General features: G+C 48.9%; 2 protein-coding genes across 2 annotated transcripts; both read left to right on the top strand.

Moving 5' to 3' along the window:
- The first annotated feature begins 3815 nt into the window (after positions 1-3815).
- Positions 3816-5195, top strand: LOC123183076 (twist-related protein 1). The gene is made up of 4 exons (XM_044595810.1): positions 3816-4177; positions 4263-4367; positions 4467-4559; positions 4659-5195. The coding sequence occupies exons 1-4, from the start codon at positions 3962-3964 to the stop codon at positions 4902-4904; spliced, it is 660 nt and encodes a 219-aa protein (XP_044451745.1). The 5' UTR covers positions 3816-3961; the 3' UTR covers positions 4905-5195.
- A 4633-nt stretch (positions 5196-9828) lies between these two features.
- LOC123183075 (putative glycine-rich cell wall structural protein 1) lies at positions 9829-11363 on the top strand. Its single transcript, XM_044595809.1, has 3 exons — positions 9829-10438; positions 10526-10633; positions 10730-11363. The coding sequence occupies exons 1-3, from the start codon at positions 10019-10021 to the stop codon at positions 11000-11002; spliced, it is 801 nt and encodes a 266-aa protein (XP_044451744.1). The 5' UTR covers positions 9829-10018; the 3' UTR covers positions 11003-11363.
- The last annotated feature ends 305 nt before the right edge of the window (positions 11364-11668 follow it).

Here is an 11668-nt window from a genome sequence, read left to right as displayed (position 1 = left end):
GAGCTTGGTGACGTCTCCCGTGCCTTGATCCAGTAAGGAGGAGGGAGAGCTTGAGTGTTCAACACTCGTGCCTCCGTGTTCAACACACGTGCAGCCCGGTGACGTCTCCCGTGCCTTGATCCAGCAAGGAGGAGGGAGAGCTTGAGTAAGAAGGCTCCAACAGCAGCACGACGACGTGGTGGTGGTGGAGTGGCAGTTCTCCGACAGGGCTTCGCCAAGCTCACGCGGAGGAGGAGAGGTGTTGGGGAGGGGAGGGGCTGCGCCTTGGATGTGGTGCTGCAGCCATCCCTCCACCCCTCTATTTATAGGGAGAAGGGGGAAGGGGGCCGGCCCCTCTAGATGAGATTTAGAGGGGGGCGGCGGCCAAGGGGGAGGGGGCTTGCCCCCCAAGCAAGGGGGGCGCCCCCCTTTAGGGTTCCTCCCAACCCTAGGCGTATGGGCCCTAGGGGGGATGGCGCCCAGCCCACTTAGGGCCTGGTTCCCTTCCACCTACAGCCCATAAGGTCCTCCGGGGCAGGTGGACCCTCCCGGTGCACCCCCGGAACCCCTCCGGTGGTCCCGGTACAATACCGGTATACCCCCGAATATTTCCGATGACCGTATGATGACTTCCCATATATAAATCTTCACCTCCGGACCAATCCGGAACTCCTCGTGACGTCCGGGATCTCATCCGGGACTCCGAACAACATTCGGTAATCACATACAAACCTTCCTTATAACCCTAGCGTCATCAAACCTTAAGTGTGTAGACCTACGGGTTCGGGAATCATGTAGACATGACCGAGACACCTCTCTAGCCAATAACCAACAGCGGGATCTGGATACCCATGTTGGCTCCCACACGTTCCACGATGATCTCATTGGATGAACCACGATGTCGAGGATTCAAGCAATCCCGTATACAATTCCCTTTGTCAATCGGTATGTTACTTGCCCGAGATTCGATCGTCGGTATCCCAATACCTCGTTCAATCTCGTTACCGGCAAGTCACTTTACTCGTTCCATAATGCATGATCCCGTGACCAACTACTTGGTCACATCGATCTCATTATGATGATGCATTACCGAGTGGGCCCAGAGATACCTCTCCGTCATACGGAGTGACAAATCCCAGTCTCGATCCGTGCCAACCCAACAGACACTTTCGAGATACCTGTAGTGCCCCTTTATAGTCATCCAGTTACGTTGTGACGTTTGGTACACCCAAAGCATTCCTACGGCATCCGGGAGTTGCACGATCTCATGGTCTAAGGAAATGATACTTGACATTAGAAAAACTTTAGCAAACGAACTACACGATCTAGTGCTATGCTTAGGATTGGGTCTTGTCCATCACATCATTCTCCTAATGATGTGATCCCGTTATCAATGACATCCAATGTCCATGGTCAGGAAACCGTAACCATCTATTGATCAACGAGCTAGTCAACTAGAGGCTCACTAGGGACATGTTGTGGTCTATGTATTCACACATGTATTACAATTTCCGGATAACACAATTATAGCATGAACAATAGACAATTATCATGAACAAGGAAATATAATAATAACCATTTTATTATTGCCTCTAGGGCATATTTCCAACAGCGATAATGTTGAGTGGGGACCCTTCACAACATTCACGAAATTTATTAAATTAAGCATTCAATAGAGAACTTCATATCAAATATAGCGCTTCTGATCCTATACATACCAAGGTTCATCCATATGCCCGAGAACTAAGGGGTTTACTTGTACATAGGGACAACAAGCATCATGAGAACGGTGATGATAAACATGGATGAATTACACAAGTAACACACAAGATGGTTCACTAGGGCTCCTGATGTTACAATAACATGAAGATGGATGTGGATGATGATGATGACAGTGGTGGTGATGATGCTGGCATCCCCCTTGCATGTGGTGGTGAAGATGGCGATCTTCTCCTTGCCAATTCCCCCTTCGAATGACTCTGGAGGCTAGGGTTTTGCCTTCTGGATGTGTTTCTGGTGTGTACGTCCGTCTATTCCCTGATCCGATTTCACGGGGTGGAAGTAGTGGACGAGGAGGCGGTGTCGGCGCCTCATACGACCGCGCGGGCTCGCATGCTAGGATGTCTTTTGCTCTGGTTCAGCCGCACGGGCTCCCTCTTTCTCCCTTTGCTTTATTCCTTTCATGGTAGTCAATTATGACATTGAATGACGTGATTCCACCATAACTTCCTAGGATTCCTTCCATGGAACTCATTTAATCCAAAAGACGTTATCTGAGGAATACTGATATAAAAAAGTGCGCGAACGCGGTAAAATTTCACGAAACCTACCATATAGGCACGAAATAACTCTCAAAATTATCATACATTTTGGACTCATCAACTCAGCCAAGCTAAGTCTTGCTTGTCCTAGAGCAAGTACCGTATAGCTTGTAAATTATGGGATATGGATATTATAGAGCTATGAGTCCATTACCGTCTACCAATTTAGAGCATATCTAGATTCCACGAAAACTCACTGGCCGCAAAACTCCTATCATTTTGCGGGATCTTGCATTTTTTTCGTCCCGAATAGCTCCGCGAAATTTAGCCCGGCCCGTAAAAAATTAGAGGCGGCCCTTAAAACCGTCTTTCCAGCGCTATATCTATGGGCCCGGCCGGGATTTAGGGTTATCAAACAGTATCCCTCCGCCGCAAAATTGCCCGCCTCGCCGCTACTCGAATCCGCCGTTTATTCCTCCTCCATGGCCAATGTTGCTCACGGCCGTGGTGGGTCGCCGCCGCTGCACAAGCTTGCCCGGCACGACGCTGAGGCTGGTAGCTCCAGACGGCCCGCCGCCGAGCCACGTTGGTCCAATCAGGCGCGCGACCGCGGCCGCCTCTCCCGCAGCTCCGCCTGTGGGCTGGCTTCAACGAGCTCCACGACAATCTTTTTCTGCACATCAAGCAGTCGAGACACTGCTTAGGAGCTCGCTGCTGCAGGGCGTGCGGTGGCGGACGGACAAGAAGGCGCCGCTAAGGCCTGAGGAGCTCGCCGCCATAGAGCGCATGGTGATGACCGGAGAAGAATGCGCCGTCATCTCCTCGCCGCCAAGGAGGTGCATGCCCGCAGCAACGCTCCGCGCAAGACCGCCGAGGCCTACTACCTCGGCGTAGATGAGCGAGACTCCATCAATTTAGTTTTGCTTTGGGTGTGCTATATATGAACTATGCTTTTATTTGTAGCACGATGAAGTATTTAAATTTCAAGTACGTGTTCTGTTCTGCCGGAACCTCCGTGTTTCCGTAAAATCCTTTTAGAGGGAGCCGTAAAACGATTTTGCACTACCGGTTTCCGCGGGAGGGATACTCTTAGTCAGTGCCTCCAATAAGCGCACCTCCTGATGCCTTATACAATGGGAGATGCTTAGGCAGGTGCTTAGAAAAATAAATCGGATTTTTCTGAAGCACCGGTGCCTATTTTTATAGAAGAGACGCTTAGTTAAGCGTCTACCCTGTACAAATAAGCACCGGTGCTTAAGAAAATCCTGATTTCTTTCTCTAAGCACCTTTCCTCACCTCAGCCCCTCCCATTGTACAAGGCCTGATCCGATGCAGTGCTACGTGACACGTCCTGGTCAGTGATCAGTCCAAGTCATGTCACATCCATCGTGGCCTCTGCGTCCCTGCCAGAAATGAAGAGCCATTGTTGGCCAGTGTGTCCAAGCGCCCGAACGTGTTACGCGCGTCCTTCGTCCATGGAACGCACGCTCGATCGGCCGAACGTGTCGTGCATGCAAACTCAACAAGTGGCGCGAATAGAGCAAATCTCCTCAGGATCATGCATAAAATATCTCCACCTCCCCGCAATACGTAGTAACCGCATCCACACCTCCGCGAATCTCTCGCACACCCGCAGTTACCAATAACAAGAAAGCCACGCGATCGAAACCCCAAGGACAATCGCAGATCGAAGATCGTGTGCGTGGCTTGGCATTCTGCTCATGGGGAAGGCCTACCGCAAGAAGCTGGGCGTGAACAAGGCGGCCACCCCCGCCGGAGGGAAGGGCAAGGGAGCCGGCGGCGGCAACGCTAAGCGCTCGGGAGGCGCAGCGGGCGCTGGCGGTGCCGGACCGGGAGGAGGCGCCAAGGGAGCAGGTGGTGCGGGCTGGGGAGGCGCGTCGACGTTCTCTGCCACCTACCATAGCACCTTTCAGACGGTAAGCCGGCGAACTTCACGGCCAACATCCTGCGTCCTCTGAGTAATACTAATATACTGTCACGGTATGCTGCATTCGTCTGCAGGCAGTGAATGTCACGAACGAGTACTACAACCAGTGGGGGAACGACTGCTCGTCCGACGACGACGGCCCGCCATCCGCTCCCGCCGACGATAGCACATTTGAGACGGTAAGCCGATGAACTCAACGACCAGTAGTCGACCATCACCGTTATGCATTCTCTGGGTAATGTCACGGCCTGACGCGGCTATGCATTCTTCGTCTCTAGGCCGTGAATGACACGAATGAGTACTACCAAGAGGAGGAGGATAACAACTGTTCGTCCCCATTCGCTCCAGCCGACCATAGCACCTTCGAAACGGTAAGATCCATTAGCTGGCTAACTCAACGACCACCACCATTATGCATTATCCTCTAAGCAATATCACGGCTTAACACCGTACGTTATGTGTTTGTCTAGGCCGTGAAGATCATGAATGAGCACTACGATGACGACGAGAACCTCGGTTTGTCCATGGATAGCGAGGAAGAGGGCGTGCAGGATGCTGAACCTGTGTCTGATGCAGACGGGGAGGGTGATGACGACGCCGGGAGTGGTGATGACCACTTCGGTGACGATGACTACTACGACGACGACATAGCCGGCTGTTTCGACGCTTTCTACGATCCCGGTGATGCTGGGGATGGAGCTGATGACTGGTGGTAGTGATCCAGGAACGAGGACCCAGGAACTTGAGGCATCTATAAAGTCTCGGTGTCAAAATGAAGTCTCGCTATTGGGTTTGCTAGTTCTTATGTTATAATCTTAGATTCACTTGTCCACTTGGCATCTAGCTTAGCTTTTGCGTGTGTATGGGTTCCCCACCAGGAGATGTGGAGACGTATTGCCACTCTTTTGTAGATAACCTAGGTAAATTAGTCTTCAGCATGGGGGATCGTAACAATATCCTGAACCCTTGCGGCAGCAGTACCGCTAATAATGTAAATTATATTTGTATGTTGTTCCTTCAGTGCTCATGTTAAGCTTTATGATCAGTTCGATTTGGGGTTCTAGTCCGGCTTTTGCTTGGCCTAACAAAGATTTTCCCATCTTGTCCTGTTACGTAAATGATGGTCTGACTGTCTAACGATGCGCATGGTGCAATCACTTCTCTAATACTAATTTTTCAACTTACTTCGAGAACGGTGTTTTGGCTTCTAGGTGCATATGCACCCATTATCGAAATACATATTTTGAAAAGTTGAAAAATTCGGAACAAAAATCTCGTCTGTATATCCAGACATTTTATGTGCGTGCACAAGGTTTCGCTGAAAAACAACGTTTTTTGTGGCTTGTGTAAAAAAGATAAAGAAATGCCTCGTGAATAGCTAGAATGAAGCATCAGAAATTGTCTTTTTTTACACAAGCCACAAAAAACGTCGTTTTTCAGCGAAACTTTGTGCACGCACATAAAATGTCCGGATATACACGCGGGATTTTTTTTCTAAATTTTTTAACTGTTTGAAATGTTTATTTCGACAATGGGTGCATATGCACCTAGGAGCCAAAGGCAATTACCGACTTATTTCTTTAGAACCAGAAAGCATCGAGGCATCGTCCCTGTTCCATCTTTATTAAAATGAAACAAAGCTAGAAAGAAAATAGAACTCCAGGCTTATATACCATGAGAGCAACACTAAAGTAACTAGTAAAATGGATGACAGAGAAGCAGCTACTCATTATGTGTGAATCTTACAAACTTCAGGCGTCCTAGATACTAGCACTTGAATGGAGATTCTCACCTTATCATGGGAGTTTTTCCTTTTTGCCTAAAGGCCGAAGGCCAGATATTAAATTATGGCTTTACTAAAGTAAATCTAGATGTGTCTTAAGAATTACACATCTAAATGTTAAAGAAAGATGATGGATGGTGATCTCCGATTGGGAGATATCAATCATTTAGCATGCTGCAACATGTCAACCAATAGAAGAAGATTTGATGTTGGAAGATGAACAGGGCTGGTCCACGGACCAAAGGATATTGCGTTTGATGGTAAAGTGCATCCGGATCGTTTGGTCCAGACGGCCGTGTGAGGTTTAAGGGCCGGCATTGAAGATGCCCTTAATATTTTTTTCTACCTTCTCTCTTCCTCCCTCTTCATATTTATATTATTTGCCCTGAAGCACGTATAACTAGACTCTTCCATTTTAGAGCCCACTTCACATACTTTTTTTTATATCACTCTCCCCTTGACAAATGCAAAACTATAATTTAAGCGGGCTATAAGCCTTCTATTGTAAACCATGGCCACTAATGTACTTCAAAGATAAATGTAAGATGGCAATTGTTCGCATTTCTTCTTGCGGCAGCTAGTGCTTATTAGATACCACATTAATTCTTCCTCGAAAAATACTAGAGTGGATGAACAGTGGGCCTTCCGCCTCCGTGTGGCATTGATATGGCAAGTTTTGGCAATAGTGAAAATTGATGGCTATCACATCCAAATTATGTATTTTCATTGACCATTTCTGTTTAATATGGATGGGATAGAAATGAGGACCATTGATTGTCGACCGAATTGCCAAGAAATAAGGTCACAGTTGAGGGAAATCTCGAACAACCTAGAAACAAACAATGAATACTTTCATATTCCAGTAAATTGAAGAAACAATTACATCTATAATAAGTAGTAACAACTAAACCTGTTGATGGACTATCCGGCCCGGAGGCCCGAGCCCGAAGCCGGCCCGAAAGCCAGAAATGGCAATAAATGTATATTTTATTAGAAATATAGGTATCAATGTTGGGGATATCGCTTATCGGGAACTTATCGGTCAACCCATGATAAGGGGTAAATCGGTTAATTTATCGGCATATCGGCTGATTTATCGGCCGTTTTATCTTATCGGTCAGACAACAGTAAGCGATAAATCGACCGATGTATCGGACTATCGGAAGATATCTTGAACAGTGCAAAGGTATATTATATTATTTTAATATTCTGAATATCATTAATTGAATTGAAAAGCCACTGTTCGTGTGCTTCGGGCCGGGCTCGAGCTCCAATCTCTCGTCCAAGCCCGGCCCGAAAGCCAAAAATAAGCCAGAAATCGCAATAAATTTATATTTTATTCAAAATTTAGGTATATTATATTATTTTAATATTCTGAATATAATTAATTGAATTGAAAAGCCATTGTTCATGTGCTTGGGGCCGGGAAGGGCTCGGGCTCCAATTTCTCGCCCAAAGCTTGGCCCGAAAGCCAAAATAAGCCAGAAACAACAATAAATGTATATTTTGATTCAAAATATAGGTATATTGTATTATTTTACTATTTGAATTGCAAAGCCACTGCTCATGTGCTTCAGGCCGGGACAAGCTCGGGCTCCAGTTTCTCACCCAAATCCCGGCCCGAAAACCAAAAATAAGCCAGATATGGCAATAAATGTATATTTTATTCAAATAGGTATATTATATTATTTTAATATTCTAAATATAATTAATTGAATTGAAAAGCCACTGTTCATGTGCTTCGGGCCGGGCCGGGGCGGGCTCGGGCTCCTATTTCTCGCCCAAATCCCGTCTCGAAAGCCAAAAATAAGCCAGAAATGGCAATAATTGTATATTTTATTCAAAATATAGGTATATTATATTATTTTAATATTCTAAGTATAATTAATAAAATTGAAATGCCATTGTTCATGTGCTTCGGGCCTAGTCGGGCTCAGGCTCCAATTTCTCGCCCAAGGCCCTGCCAAAAAGCCGAAAATAAGCCTAAAATAGCAATAAATGTATGTTTTATTCAAAATATATGTATACTATATTATTTTACGGAAGGCCGGGCTGGGCCGGGCTTGGGTTTGGAATTTTGACTCTAGGCTTTGTCAAGCACGGCCGAACCCAACCCGGCCCAGAGGATGATTAGGTTAAGTTACAGCTTAGAGCATCTACAGTCGGACCTCTTAAACCCGCCTCACACCCGGATGGGCTGCTCGGTCATGGATCAGGCACATTTATTCGATCCAGGCGGACGCCTCAAACGGGCCTCAAACCCCCGGGCTGACCGGCACCCCCCATATCCAGCCCAAATATGGGGCGGATATGGGCACGCCCGCCACGTCGGACCCAGCCCATGCTGGCCCACCGACCCCACTTATATTTGTCCCCATCCGCTCGCCGGAGCAAACCCTAACCACTTCACTCCACTCCCCTCCACTCCCTTCCGCCACCCGAGCTCACCTCCGGTGGTTTTCGGCCTTCTCCGCCATGGCAGGCAGCGGATGGGACTCCGATCAGTCCGGATCCGTCGACTGGGGTGTCATTCCGTGTGGGTTGGAGGAGGTAACGGCAGTCCGCATTGCACTCTGCCGCTCCCGGAAGGACAACGCACGGCTGTCGGACGGATCCGTTCGCCGCGACACCATAGCGTTGGCTCACCGGGCGCTCGGGTCCTCTAGTGCTGGATCCTCGTGGTCCCGGCCAGAACACCTCTCCTTCCCCATCACCGGTCGGGCAGAGTACGAGTCTCACCAGGAACGGATGGCCCGCCGTGGGAAGGAGATGATAAGGGCCGCCGAGGCCTGTATCGCGGCGAAAATGGCGGCGGCGGAGGCGGCTGATGCGGCGGCGCGCGCGGCCGCAGAGGAGGAAGCCATCTGCACCCGCATTGTGAAGAAACAACAACGGAGGATCACGCGCGCCCCTTGCCTGAGAGCAGAATCGGGCGGTCCGTGCCATGCCCGGACTGCCACCGAAGGAGGAGAAGGAGGACAACGACGGCGAGGACAGCGACGGCGACGAGCAGATCAGGCTCGATCCGTATTGCATCTTCGACCGATACTTCCGCGAGAAGGATGTCATGGGCGCCGGGAAGGGCAAGGAATCATGGATGAACTCCACCATAGCCAAACATGCCAAATTTTGGTAGTCCGATGTCATGTTTAGTGTAGTGTGATGGAGTAGCCGGACAATGCATGTGCGTCGACGTAGTTGCATGAGTTTGTATGAATTTAAGATATGATAATTGAGATGTCCGGATATGGATTACATTATTTGAGGGGTGCCTGATTAGTCTGCGGACGCCTCCACAGGCGTTTAAGGGGGCGGATTTGCCATGCTCTTATAGGCTTGATCTCGGTACAAACAACGGTCACAGATGGAGTTGAATGATAAGTTGAAGATAGGCAAAGTATTCTTTTTTTTGTGAGACAGCATACGTATCTTTGACTGTAAAAGAATCAAACTAGCTAGTAAACTATGCTAGGATCAAAATAGTAGAGTGGATATAAGCAAAGTGAACTTCTTGTGGCGTCGCTAAAACTAATGACGCGGCGCGCGGGATAAATGACAAAAGACATCATGTAGCGTTGCAGTGCCTGCTTTGCTTGCTAGTCTAACCCGATGTGAGTGATCAGTGCCTTCAACCTGATCTCTATCCATGGCTACGTGACATGTCCTGGTCAGTGGTCAGTCCCAAGTCCTATCGACCATGGTGACCTCTCGGCTGTCTCTGCCCAAAGTGGATCAGTCCATGCATGCGCCGGTACGGTACGTGTCACGCGTGTCCCTCCACAGAGAAGCCACGCATGGCCCCTCCGTGCCATGCATGCAACAAGCGGCGCGCATAGAGAAACAACAAGCGGCGCGCATAGAGAAAATCTCCGATCGTGGGTGAGTAAATAGTGTTTACCGTCTCGTCTCCACTACTCTTCTCCACCTCCACCTCTCCCCGCAATCAACCGCATTCACGCCCTCCGCGGATCTCGCACCCCGAAAACAAGAAAACCAAGCGATCGAAGGGAAGCAGGTCGATCGAGTGCGTCGCGCGGTACTCCGCTCATGGGGAAGGGCTACCACAAGAAGCTGGGCGTGAACAAGGCGGCCATCGCCGGCACAGGCTCCGGGAAGGGCCAGGCCATGCGCGGCGGGAACGGGGCCGGACCTTGTGGTGTGGGCTGGGGATCAGGCCGGTCGACGTTCTCTGCCACCGACCATAGCACCTTCCAGACGGTAAGCTGGCAAACTTACCGATCAGTAACCATTACGCGTTCTTCCAAGGCGGCCACCGCCGGTGAAGGAAAGGGCAAGGGCGCCGGCGGCGGCTACTCTAAGCGCTCGGGAGGCAGAACAGGCGTGGGATCTGATGGCCCGAGAGGAGGCGCGGTCAAGGCCGGCCCCCGAGGAGGGAAGGGAGCAGGTGGTGGCGGCCGGGGAGGCGCGCCGACATTCTCTGCCACCGGCCATGGCACCTTGCAGACGGTAAGCCGGCAAACTTCTCGACTACCATTACGCATCTCTTTCTCTTAGTAATTGTCACAGCTTACGCCGCTATGAATTTTTCTCTAGGACATGCATGCCACGAATGAGTACTACGACTGTTCGTCTGAGCACGGTGTGTCATTCTCTCGCACCCACCATGGCACCTTTGAGACTGACCATGGCACCTTTGACACGGTAAGACGGCGAACTTAACTACGACCACCATTATGCATTTTTAATTAAGGAATGCCACGCCTTAATTAATATTTTGCGTTATGTATGTTTGCGTAGGCCGCGGAGACCATGAATGAGTACTACGATGAGGAGGAGGACCTTGGTTTGCCCCTGGTTGAGGGCGGAGATCAGGATAATGCAGGCCAGCACGATGCTGAATTTCTGTGTGATGAAGAAGGCGAGGGCGGTGAGATCGGCGATGATGGCAATGGAGGGGGTGGTGATGACGACATAGGCGGTGCTGGGATTGGTGATGACCTCTTCGATGGCGATGACTACTACGACAATGACGTCGCCGGGGATTTTGATGGTGGCTATGACTGGTGGTAGTGACTTGTGGCTGAGGGCAAGGCGTCTTTTCAAATGTGAGAAAACTATGTCCGAGATGAAGTTCGAGTCTTTATCAAGTTTCTACTAGTTCTTATGTTATCCAACCTTCGGCTGTCCATGTGGCTTCTGCGTTAGCTTTTGCCTTGGTTGTGGTGATTCCCACCAGGACATCTGGAGTCTTATTACCACTTTTGTGTACGATAGTCTAGGTAAATCAGTCTTATGCGTGGGGATCCAACAACGTCATGAACCGTTGTGAATTGTGATAGAAGTACTCCTGATGTAAATTATAGTCCTATATGTCTGTCTTGTATGGGAAATTATAGCCCTATGTGTTCTCAGTGCTCATGTTAAGATTTGGGTTCTGCTTGATTTGGGGTTTTCTGGTCCGGCTTACATTTGGTCCAACTAGATGTTCCACTCTAGTCCTGTTCATGATCGCCTTGATCGATGTTTATCCAACTCCCTCCATCTCAGTTTACAAGTCTTGCACGTGTATCTAGATCGTCAATTTAATTTATATAAAATAAATTGTTTAACATAATATTATATCATTAGAAAATAGAATATCTAAAGTTTCTAATGATACATTTTTTGTAATGTATGCTTCCTATTAAGTTGGTCAAATTAACGACCTAGGTACGTGTGCAAGACTTGTAAACTGAG

This window comes from Triticum aestivum, chromosome 1D (genome assembly GCF_018294505.1).
Source record: "Triticum aestivum cultivar Chinese Spring chromosome 1D, IWGSC CS RefSeq v2.1, whole genome shotgun sequence".
Lineage (NCBI taxonomy): Eukaryota > Viridiplantae > Streptophyta > Magnoliopsida > Poales > Poaceae > Triticum > Triticum aestivum.
Note: the sequence above shows the minus strand (reverse complement) of the source record. Positions and strands in the feature narration are given on the sequence as shown.

Bases quoted from the DNA above. Each gene is read 5' to 3' on its own strand.
- LOC123183075 (XM_044595809.1), top strand. From the start codon at position 10,019: ATGGGGAAGGGCTACCACAAGAAGCTGGGCGTGAACAAGGCGGCCATC. The intron at 10,439-10,525 runs GTAAGCCGGCAA...ATTTTTCTCTAG, and splicing joins GCCATGGCACCTTGCAGACG to GACATGCATGCCACGAATGA. The intron at 10,634-10,729 runs GTAAGACGGCGA...ATGTTTGCGTAG, and splicing joins ACCATGGCACCTTTGACACG to GCCGCGGAGACCATGAATGA.
- LOC123183076 (XM_044595810.1), top strand. From the start codon at position 3,962: ATGGGGAAGGCCTACCGCAAGAAGCTGGGCGTGAACAAGGCGGCCACC. The intron at 4,178-4,262 runs GTAAGCCGGCGA...ATTCGTCTGCAG, and splicing joins ACCATAGCACCTTTCAGACG to GCAGTGAATGTCACGAACGA. The intron at 4,560-4,658 runs GTAAGATCCATT...GTGTTTGTCTAG, and splicing joins ACCATAGCACCTTCGAAACG to GCCGTGAAGATCATGAATGA.